Source organism: Dreissena polymorpha, chromosome 2 (genome assembly GCF_020536995.1).
Source record: "Dreissena polymorpha isolate Duluth1 chromosome 2, UMN_Dpol_1.0, whole genome shotgun sequence".
Classification (NCBI taxonomy): domain Eukaryota; kingdom Metazoa; phylum Mollusca; class Bivalvia; order Myida; family Dreissenidae; genus Dreissena; species Dreissena polymorpha.
In genome coordinates this window covers 124,609,653-124,622,296 of record NC_068356.1, presented here as the reverse complement: position 1 = coordinate 124,622,296, position 12,644 = coordinate 124,609,653, and the positions used below count along the sequence as shown (strand labels likewise).

At 32.0% G+C, this 12,644-nt stretch overlaps 1 protein-coding gene across 1 annotated transcript in view; it reads left to right on the top strand.

Annotated features, from left to right (window-relative positions):
- LOC127870056 (cholecystokinin receptor type A-like) overlaps positions 1–5,035 on the top strand; it is a 6,999-nt gene extending 1,964 nt beyond the window's left edge. Inside the window, exons 2-6 of the mRNA XM_052412715.1 lie at positions 887–1,008; positions 1,445–1,568; positions 1,889–1,956; positions 2,464–2,629; positions 4,305–5,035. Of these exons, the coding sequence (XP_052268675.1) occupies positions 887–1,008; positions 1,445–1,568; positions 1,889–1,956; positions 2,464–2,629; positions 4,305–4,784 (960 nt within the window). The 3' untranslated portion in view covers positions 4,785–5,035. The remainder of the gene's footprint in view (positions 1–886; positions 1,009–1,444; positions 1,569–1,888; positions 1,957–2,463; positions 2,630–4,304) is intronic.
- The last annotated feature ends 7,609 nt before the right edge of the window (positions 5,036–12,644 follow it).

The window sequence follows — 12,644 nt, the reverse complement described above, 5'->3', positions numbered from 1 at the left end:
AACTGTTCTCAACACAAATAGTGCATTAAAAAAATAACTTCCAATTTGATAGATGTTGAAATAAAAAGTAACACAATTTATATAATGTGATACTATAATGTATACTCTCAATAAATTAACAAATAGAGAAGAGGGATAATTGTAAATGGAATATTCTGATTTAACAACCTTGCGGAATCAGCGCGTAAAATGGTGCATACGCGTGTGTTGAGAAAAAAATCGAGACACGTGCTTTTTACGAACTTTATAATTTCTCTATTGACTTATGTTTGTTTATTTAAACTATTCGATAATTTATGTTGATGTTTACATTTCGATCAGTTAATGATGAATGACATGCCTATAGACTTTATTTAGACAATGTAAGTAATGTGGAGCAATGTAAATATACATAAGACATACATTATCTTTCCATATGAACTCGACTCTTTTTCCGTCCACATGAACTTGAGTTTAACCCTTACTTGAACCCATATGTATCTTATAAAGACAGTTCAGTAAGTTTGCATAGAAATTGGATTAGTATTTACTTAATTGATTGGTCTCGTTTGTATTGAGTATATACATGACTATACAACAAATCTTTTGCAAAAGTAGTATTAGTGGAACAGTCAAGTAAAGTTTTGCCTTATATGTATTATTTATTAATGGCTTTCATGTATGTCTTGTGAATAAACAGGTTTAGATAAGTATAAATATGGAAAATTATCATGAAGTAAGACAATTGTAGGCTTGTGTAAGAAATACATGTAATACACAATTAAAATCTAGTGTACTATGAATTTAAAAAAATCATTATATATATGTGCATTAAAGTACACCGTTTTGAATTTATCCATATTGAAGCTCAACTATATTTGGTAATCTCAGTTCTCCTGTCTTGCAGTGTGCCGCATTCTTTTCCTACACGTGGAAGTTTGGAGCAGTGATGTGCAAGCTCGTTCATTACGTGCAGAACATCTCAATCTTGTGCTCCGTTATGAATCTGACGGTGCTTAGCCTAGAAAGGTCAGAAATGATGATGTAAATTGTATATTATATGGTGATAATGTCTTATGACGCTTAATTGTTTAAGACGAAAACGATGGCGATTATATCGATGATAGAACGTAATTGTGTGTATTACAACATCTAAAATCGTATATGTCATCACTTTAATTTAAAACATGTTACTTTTGAAACGCATAATAATAATATAGTTTGGCATATACACATGCTATAATACACAATGTTACATTTAAGATGTGCATCAATGAGAAATTAAAAGACATATAAAACATTCTCTGAAACTTGTATTATTGGACTGAAATGTATTTTCGTGGATTATCGTGGGTCGATTTAGCGCAATGCATCATTGAAGCGATGTAGAAATAAATGTATTTTAATTTTCTGTCTTCCAAACACGGCTTTGTCTTAATAAAAATTCAAATGCTTTTCTCCACAGATATTACGCCATCATCCATCCAATAAGAGCTAAATGTGTCAGTACGGTGACACTTGCCAAGAAGATAATCGCTGTTATTTGGGTACTCAGCTTCGTTCTAGCCACTCCAATTTTAATAGGAAGGGTAAGTATTGTTTATTTAGCAATCTTGAAAACAACATGCAGTTTGTTTGCCTAATATATGCATATTGGCCTGCACTACAAGTACAAATAAATACACGTTAAGCATGTAGATAAACGTTAACAATTATTTTTTATTTTAAATGAAAACCAACTTCTAGTACTGAATTATTCACCCGCTTAACATTATTTTACATAATTATGTCACGACGCGCTAACCATAATAGCAATAGCAATTTATATGCTTATGAAAAACCTGCTATTATCATTTAACATGAAATAAATAAAGATGTTATATAAAAATGTATGTGTGCCACTTTTAAGGTACACAAACCAGTTGGACCAGAGAATGCTACGGTCTACTGGTGTATCATTAGCTGGGAGAAACCATGGTATAGTCAGATGTATGGCGTGTACATGTTCTTAGCGATTCTTGTGGTGCCAATGTGCCTCATGGTGTTTGCGTATTCCCGCATTTGTAGAAAAGTGTGGATATTGCATAGAAAACGACCAAATATTGCCCAGCAGAGGTAATTCATATAATATACATTATCTAGATATTATTTGACTTATATTTAAAGATCATCGAAACGTATGTTTAAAGAGTTCCAATCATATGAGCAAAACGAATGCATATTTGAATACCCATATATACGAAGACAAATCTTTACTCCTAAAACGGACGGAAGTCGGACACGGATATTTTTTCATCAAAATTTCAATTACATATTGTGATATTTTATAATTGGATTGCTGATAACATTGAAAACCAAATCCATTCTGTTACTTTAAGTTGTAATGAATTAGTTACCAAACGTTACAAAACACATCGCCCTAAGCGAGTTGTGTTGTTTGGGTTTGTATCTCAAGTGATTTTAATAAAATAATGTATTTCACAGTTTCCGTCCAGATTTTGAAACATCAAGGACAGACGGCGGACCAAACGGGTTTAAAGGTTCGCAGATCTTTGAACTGCGATGCATGGGTGGCAGCGAAAACCATTCGTTAAACAGACTAACGAAACCATCATTAACTTCATTAAATGATAAAAACACACGACGACAGGTTTGTTTCTATTCGTGTTTTATATAGTTTGATATTAAATTACCACTCACATAAGAAACTCTATTTCAACCGAAAATCAAGTGGCTGTTTATAATCTTCTTTAAAATAGTAAGGTAGTTGTTTTATAACTGAACTAATAGACATAGGTGTTCTGAGATTTTGTTCTAAAAAAACTTCTGTTGTATGACACAGATTAATGATTATAATTGGAATTCATATACGTGCACTAGCTAACCCATTGTTGAATAGACGTATAAAACAATCATCTACTTCATTGATTAATAATCACACAAGGCAACAGGTTTTATTTATTGGTGTTTCATGCTTGTTCTTGTTAAACGCCGAATATCAAGCGAGTTGCTTTATGAAACAAAAGTACGACATCCATGGGACACATGTTTATTATTGTGAATATCTAGCACGTAATCGACATTGATTAATAATCACACAAGGCAACAGGTTTTATTTATTGGTGTTTCATGCTTGTTCTTGTTAAACGCCGAATATCAAGCGAGTTGCTTTACGAAACAAAAGTACGACATCCATGGGGCACATGTTTATTATTGTGAATATCTAGCACGTAATCGACATTGATTAATAATCACACAAGGCAACAGGTTTTATTTATTGGTGTTTCATGCTTGTTCTTGTTAAACGCCGAATATCAAGCGAGTTGCTTTACGAAACAAAAGTACGACATCCATGGGGCACATGTTTATTATTGTGAATATCTAGCACGTAATCGGCATTGATTAATAATCACACAAGGCAACAGGTTTTATTTATTGGTGTTTCATGCTTGTTCTTGTTAAACGCCGAATATCAAGCGAGTTGCTTTACGAAACAAAAGTACGACATCCATGGGGCACATGTTTATTATTGTGAATATCTAGCACGTAATCGACATTGATTAATAATCACACAAGGCAACAGGTTTTATTTATTGGTGTTTCATGCTTGTTCTTGTTAAACGCCGAATATCAAGCGAGTTGCTTTACGAAACAAAAGTACGACATCCATGGGGCACATGTTTATTATTGTGAATATCTAGCACGTAATCGACATTGATTAATAATCACACAAGGCAACAGGTTTTATTTATTGGTGTTTCATGCTTGTTCTTGTTAAACGCCGAATATCAAGCGAGTTGCTTTACGAAACAAAAGTACGACATCCATGGGACACATGTTTATTATTGTGAATATCTAGCACGTAATCGACATTGATTAATAATCACACAAGGCAACAGGTTTTATTTATTGGTGTTTCATGCTTGTTCTTGTTAAACGCCGAATATCAAGCGAGTTGCTTTATGAAACAAAAGTACGACATCCATGGGACACATGTTTATTATTGTGAATATCTAGCACGTAATCGACATCCATGGGACACATGTTTATTATTGTGAATATCTAGCACGTAATCGACATTGATTAATAATCACACAAGGCAACAGGTTTTATTTATTGGTGTTTCATGCTTGTTCTTGTTAAACGCCGAATATCAAGCGAGTTGCTTTATGAAACAAAAGTACGACATCCATGGGACACATGTTTATTATTGTGAATATCTAGCACGTAATCGACATCCATGGGACACATGTTTATTATTGTGAATATCTAGCACGTAATCGACATATATGAACTGATGATTAATCGTATTCTTTCATCTGCAGGTCATCAAAATGCTTGTCGCAATTGTGTTGATTTACCTGGTTTGTTGGGGACCAATCACCACCAACAATATGCTGGTGTCATTTGGCCTTGTCGACGACCTTCACACTGGCTTCCTTCGACCAATGAGGATTACGTTCTTTATTCTGTCCTACATCAACAGTTGCACTAACCCAATTGTGTATGCCTTCATGTCGAAATATTTCCGAAAGTCATTCACGCAAACTTTACTGCTACTCTGCAGGAAGCAAACATATCAGGAATGCGACAGGTTTCGTCCAACTCGAACGTTTGGCGAAACGCGTTCCGTCTCGTTCCATTCAGGTTTAACAACATCAATAAGGAAAAGTCGCTCATTTCAGACTGTATATGATTTTAGAGACAAAGGTGTTAATTGTTCTGATCCAATTCAAAAAGACTATACTTCCCCCTCTAGTCGAGTGAAATTTGACATGCGCCGCAAATTAATATCGTCCAATTAAATTAATTTAGGTTCAGCGTAATATAAAGTCTTCACATGTTTTGGTCGACATACGAACAACTTTTTAAATAATATTAGTATGTACTGTTTAGTTTATAATAATTTCAATGACTTTAAAACTATTGTTATGGTTGTCACTTGCAGGAAGTGTTAATGTTGTTAAAAAGTACAAATTTCCATGTAAACCTCTTAACATTATATAATAATTATATTACAAAACCAATTCACACACATTTACAATCTCAAACCAGGAATTGTCTGGATTTTAAAACAGCTCATTGTACCAGCACAGTTTGGGACTTGAAAGTTTGTTTCATTTATAGGACTGGACTAAAATATATAATAAAACATATACAGTTGTCAATAGTATGACTTTGTTGATTCAAATATACGAGATACGTGTAAATAATAAATGTTTATATTTTAATTGTTCGTGTTTTTGAGGGTATTAATTTTACAAGGTAACCGTCAACATAGGCAAGAGTATTACAACATACATTTAGAAACAAAGTTTTTTCATTTGCCTATGTACTGCTTCACTAAATATTTATGTATTGACTGTTGTAATCTGCAATCCATCGAAACTATATGGTATCATGTTATTTTCCCAATAAATGACTGCTTCGTGTTAAAGATCACTTTATCAAAGATTGGAACAAAATCTAACAGCAGTACAGTTACACACTTAAAATTAATGGTTCGTCCATAGATACATAATTATTGACACATATACACATACATATGCGTTTGTAACTCTTATCGTCACATGAAAAGTGGATTTATTTTTAAGTGAGTTCTTAAAGTACGCTATTCGAGAATAAAGCCTAACGTACTTTTTTATTTGTATTTAGTGCTTAATTTAAACAAATATTCAAACCGTGACAACAATTACCATCATATACAGTGAATAAGATGCGCTCTTTTTTTAATATATTTGAAGTTTAAAATCAATAAGATTATAAAATACTAGCTTTCAGAACGACGCGACTGTTCCATTTTTTATAAACCTGTGTCCGGAAAAGAAAGAAGTATCAATAGAACATGTTCTCTGGTAATCTTTTCGTAATTATTTCATTATTATTGATTCGCAAAGTATGTGTTAAATTTTGAAACGTCACAAGCAAACTTTTGCTACAAGATGTTAAACAGAGGGGGTAATCACGTGATAGTCAAGATGGCGACGTCCATGCAGAGGCAAGTATGTATTTTTTCGCAGTTTTACACCCTTTATTACTTGTATTATTTCTTATATGCCGCTCATTTTCCAGACATATTAGCAAGATAGTTATTAGCGTTTATTTCTTATTAATATTCGCTCAATATCTCGCCACTACTCGCTGCACAATTTCTGAGTGGGTTGACCTAATTACAGCTCAACTAAGAAATTTTACGAGTAGTTAAGTCAAGATGTAATGCGAAATTTAATACGAAATAAACGCTTATCACATTTTAACTGATATGGCTGGCAAGAGTGCATTATTTCAAAATTAATCAAAAGAAATAAAGGGTATAAAACGGCGAAAAATGACTATCGGCACTGACATCGCTATCTTTTTTTTTTTTTTTTTTTTTTTTTTTTTTTTTTTTTTTTTTTTTTTTTTTTAAATAAGAAAACTTTATTTACCTCGTCAATAGGTATGTGTAGGTCGAGGCCATCCTACTCCATACCTTACAAAAATTATGTGTTAGTAGCAATTAAATACAGCCTGTGTTAGTATACAACTAAATGATTTGCACGTTTATAAACAGCGGATGCAAGTTTATATTTAGCAATGTACAGTGTATGCATGTATGCATGTATACATAGATACATAGTAGATGACAAACTTTGTGAAAGCACAGAAAATACAAGTAGCAACTATACTTTCTATATAACACAGGGATCTTCATACTTAATATGGAGATTTGTACTACACATATCATTGTTTTCTTTTGTAAAAGGTAAAGAAAGTGTAGATTTGAACAAACAAAATATGTGAAAACAAAACCACAGTGTATAGTTGAAATTATTCATTTCAGTGCACATCAATGTAAAGCAAGTACATTTTAAGTTATGGGTTCATTGATTAATAATCTTACAACTGACCAATTTGGAAATTCCGATCCTTGGCAAATGGTGTGCTTTTGAATTTCCCATGCTAGTTGAAAACTATTTTTTAGCCCTGGTACTGTTGGGATTTTACTATGTTTTTTACAGATAAAAACATACCTTTTCATTTCAAGAAATAAAATATTAATGGGGGTCATTTTTTCAGAACAAATCCCAAGTAGAACATCTTGGCAAGAGATGTTGGGAAAATTGATGTTGTTTAGATTCATTGAATATTTTATATAGTTGATAATGGGTTGAATGTGTTCACATTCCCAGAAAAGATGAGTTAAGGTTTCCTCATGTTTTTTACAAAAAGAACATAGATTGTCGTTAACAATTTTCATTTTATATAACAGAGATTTTGTACCCAAGATTCTGTGTACAATTCTAGTTTGAAGCCATTGTATATATGTATCTCTGGAGTTTTCAAAAACAAAGTTATGTACAAACTTCCAGTCAATGTTATTAAATATTTCATTCCACTTATTTTGACATGTAGGTTTTTCTTTATTAAATGTATATGTGCTATATATTGATTTATTTGGTTTTGCTTTAAAAACAATAACATTCAGATAGGAAGAGAAAAATACTCCAGTGGTGTTTGACTTGTTAACAGTAGCAAAACTTGATTTTTTAATAAAATCTGATACAGTTCTTTTAACTCCTTCATAGAATAAAAAATTTAGCACTTTTCCAGTGTAATTCTCAATATCATTCTTGGTCTTAAACCCTCCAGAGGTACATAATATGTCCCTAACAAGTCTAATTCCTCTTTCATACATGTTCTTATCATAAATGCAATTCATACCAATTTTAAAGTTGTCATTGTAAAATAATGGCATATTTAATACATCATCAAATGTACAAATCTTAAATGTGTTAACATATATGCTATAGTAATTAAGAACATCTTTCCAAAATGTGTTAGTTAATCTTTTAACAATTTTTTGCACATATGCATTACCCATATTTAACATTTTTTTAACATCAAACAGTGAATAGACTAATACAAAGCATTTACCTGTACATAGTGCAAGTTTCTTTATCCATGTTAGCTTCATACTTTTTTCAAATGAGTATATATCTATCATATTCAGCCCTCCCTCTTCATAAGGTTTGATAAGAATATTGTGTTTGATTTTTAAAGGACCATCCCATATGAAGTTGTAAAAACAATTATGTATTTGATTTAATATATGTACTCCTGGACTGGGAAGAGCAATAAATAAATGAGTGAAAAGGGGGAGTAACATGGATTTAACTACAGTAATCTTTCCTAAAGGTGAGATATTTCTCCTTTTCCAAAAATTTATGATATTTTGTAACATTGTCAATTTGCTAGAATAATTATAATCAATCATTTTCTCTAGGTTGACATCAAATATGATACCTAGTACTTTGAAATTGGTTGAACCCCATATAAGTTTGTATTTAGTTTTTATTGAGTGTGTACTATATTTCTTGGAGCCTATCCATATGAGTTTTGTTTTGTCATAGTTAATTTTTAGTCCAGATTCCAGGGCAAAGGTATGCAATAGGTCAAGTGCTGTGTTAAGAGAACTTTCAGAACCGTCTAATAAAAGTGATGTGTCGTCTGCAAATTGGGAAATTTTGTATTCAATGTTTTCAATAGTTATTCCTTTAATTTGTTTTGAGTTTCTTATTTTGATTGCCAATGTTTCTGCACATAGTATAAAAATGTAAGAACTGATCGGATCGCCTTGACGGCAGCCTTTTTCAATTTTGAATGATTCAGACAGGAATCCATTGATTTGAATGGCTGACATAGTGTTGTATAAAAAAAGAGAGATCCATTTTCTGAACATTGGACCAAAGTTAAAATAAATTAGAGTTTTTTCAATGAAATTGAATGCCAATGAGTCGAACGCCTTTTCAAAGTCTAACGTTAATAAGAGTCCTGGGATTTTGTTATCTTCTGTATATTTTAGGATATCATACAATAGTCTAGTATTTTCACCTATATATCTTCCTTTTATAAATCCAGTCTGATCTTTGGAAATTAATTTGTCAAGAACTGTTTTAAGTCTGTTTGCAATTGTGCCTGAAGCTATTTTGTAAACAACATTTAAGAGAGTTAATGGTCTAAGATTGTTAAAGGTTGTTCTTGGCTTATTTTCTTTTGGTATACAGGTGATAATACCTTGTTTTTGAGTGATTGACATAGTTCCAGAAATAAAAGTAAATTAAGACTCCTTAAAATGAAATACTTAAGATCTTTCCAGAAAACTTTAAAAAATTCTGTTGTGAAGCCATCTGAACCTGGACTTTTAAAATGTTTCATATTTTTCAAGGTAGTTGAGATTTCTTCCATTGTCAATATGCCTTCTAATGCTTGAGCTTCATCGTTATTCAATTTTGCACCGTGTATCAAATTAAGTTCATCAAATATAGCGTTATCACATTCTTTTGTTTCACCTTTGGAGTATAAAGTCTTGTAATATGAGGCAGCTTCTGCTAAAATTTCATTTTGATCATATATATTGTGGCCATTATTGTTTATAATATAAGGTATTGTTTTGCTAGATGAGTGTTGTTTTTCCAAATTGCAAAAGTATTTCGTGGGTTTTTCGCCTTCATCAATCCATTTTGCTTTGGATCTTATGAATGATCCTTTCATTTTAATATCACGGATATCAGATAGTTCCTGCTGTAACAAATGAAGTTCTTCAATATTATTTTCAGTAATATTTTTTTCTAGAATTTCAATTTTTTTTATAATAAAATCTTCCCTGTCTTTCCTCTGTTTAGATCTGTATGATGAAAATGAGATAGTTTTGCCCCTGATTTCCATTAACAAGGTTTCTAAAAAAAGCTGGTCATTTATGGTAAACTGAATCTCACAATCATCAATCGTGTTCAAAGAGTCAATGTTATATACAGGCAGGCAATATTGTTTTTTTATTTCTCCAATTTTTATTTTCATACAATCGAGATATTCTTGATCATGTAACAGAGAGTTATTGAATTTCCAGAGTCCTTTACCATGGGTTGTTTCGCAGATTTTTAATTCTAATGTTATAGCTGAATGGTCAGATTTGTAGCTTGATTGTATATCAGATTTTCTAATATTTTGAACAAGATTACTAGTGACAAGGAAGAAATCCAGCCTACCTTGTTGAAGAGTGTTTGGTTTTCGCCAAGTGTATTGATTAATAGTGCCATTCATTAGTCTAAAACTATCTATCAAATTTCTATCATGCATTCCAGAAGATAATAATTCTCTTGACTTTTTATTATTGTTAAGATTTTTGTAATGGACATAATCTAATTTAGAATCCAATACAAGATTAAAATCTCCACAGATAATATAGGTATCATTTCCTAAGTTGTCTATGTCAGAAAGTAATTCACTGTAGAAATTTGGTTGATCAGTGTTAGGTCCATACAAGGTACATAGCGTGAACCTTTTTGTATCAAATGTTATATCTAAAATTAACAAGTTCCCAGACTGGTCTTTTTTAATGGCATGAATAGTTACTGGTATATTCTTTTGAAATAATATGCAGACACCTCTTGAGTTTGAATTACCATGGCTAAAATAACATTCACCATCCCACTGAGAATAAATTTGCTTTTCTAAAGATGGAGTGAAGTGGCAATCTTGTAGACAATAGATATGTGCTTTGAATTTTGTTTTTAAAAAATTAAATACATCATTTCGTTTTTTACAATCATTTAATCCACGACAGTTGTAAGAGAGTATTTTTATATCAGTCATCAGTAAATAAACTCATTTTATCCCTTTGATTTATTACCAGTATACAAAAATGAACCCAATAATAAATAATCATGAAATAATGACATGTAATATTTTCATAATTGTTATGCACATGTATAGACAAAAATAATTTGTTCATTACACTTGTGGTCTGAATGGTATTTGTATAAAACGAGAAACACATGAGCAAAGTACAACACTGTTTTTTGCAAAAATAGAACTCAGTTTTTAAATATGTATTGTGCATATTTAATTTAAGGAATAATAACATTTACAGTCAGCATTAAATTGTTGTTTGTCATTGTAACAGCACAACAGTTCTGGAGCACAATATTTATATTCAAATGTTTTGTGCTGTTTAATTACACTAATTATAAAAAAGGAGTAAAAATACATCTAATACATAACATAGACCTATATGTCTCTGTACATAACTATTACTATTTATACTGAATTCTAGGTCAATAATGATGCATAGTTGTAAACATCAATGTATGTCAATTTTAGAAAAAGGCCCTCTTCTAAATATAGAATGTGATTACAGTTTGCAGGTTACAAATGCGGTTATTGGAAAATCCATGTTCTAAAAATAGCATGTGATATCTGTTTAGAGAACAAATGATGCAGAAAAAAAGAGAGTGGTTTATGGGCACTCAGGCACATCAAACAAATACATTTTTCAACTACCTGTTAAATTATTCGTAACTGAGGACCATGTAATTTTTCTTTACCAGATTAATAAATGACTCTATTAATGTAGTTGATAACATATCCATACTTATGTTAGCAATCCCATTGTATAGATCAACTTATATAGAAATGCTCATATTCAGTCATACCTTGACCGTCATCATTAACCATACCCCTCTGAGTGCCCCTTTGTCTATGTAAGCTAATATAAATAATTCATAAGTGTGAGCAGCAAAAAATGTAGTGTGTTATTGTTTATGTTTTTATCATGTTACATATAATCGATAACTACTTAATGATATCAGATGTAACTCTTTCGTAAGACAAAAATTGAAATGAAAGAAAGGCAATACACAAAAAAGAACAACACGAAATGCAAAGTCAAAGGCGACTGTTTGTAAGAAGTACATCTTCAAGAGTTTGCAATTTATGACATCGCTATCTTGACTATCACGTGATTACCCCCTCTGTTAACAATATTGAAGTTTTCGTGTCGCGCACACAATCGGCTTTGAAAATGCTTTACCACGCACTGCTTATGTTCATCAAATGTGTCTCGACTGCATTTAATGCCCGAGATTAAATGAGGTGTAATGGGTTTTTTCTGCTTCCAAGTCTGTGACAACTGTTTTGGTGACAGTAGGTCACATGTAAAAAAACTCTATTCTCAGTGTAAAGGCTTAACGATTGACTAAATGTGGCATTCAAGTGGTCAACCGCACTGTATATACACAAACGTGTTTGAGTGTGAAAAAAGGTTGCAGTATCAAAAACAAACAATTAAAGAAATCCGAAATCGAACAGGGAAATAACGGATTTAATTGTATAATTGTTTGAGTAGGACGGTATAAAATAACTTTTAAAAGTTAAGGAGAAAGCCTTTGAGTAAGTACGTGTCCACGGACAGACGCGAGGCCAACAGACATGCAGACGTGTCAACGGACAGACGTATGGGCCGACAGACATGCAGACGTGTCCACGGACAGACGTATGGGCCAACAGACATGCAGACGTGTCCACGGACAGACGTATGGGCCAACAGACATGCAGACATCCATGTTGATTCCAATAAACAATCTTTTTTTGTAACGGGAAGGGGATATTTATGTACAGGCATATCTTCTCCAACATCATGTCATATACTGCTTTTGTATGTTTGTGTTTCACCATGACTGGAGTAGGTGCAATATTACAGTGTATTTTATATATTACGTTGATATTTTACTTTTCGTGAATTGATGAGATACCGGAATATCTTGTATTATCATTCTCTCATTTGTGTTGCACGAACCAATTATTGGTTTCTCGTTTGAACCGATTCTGTAGCCAGTTTAATTACG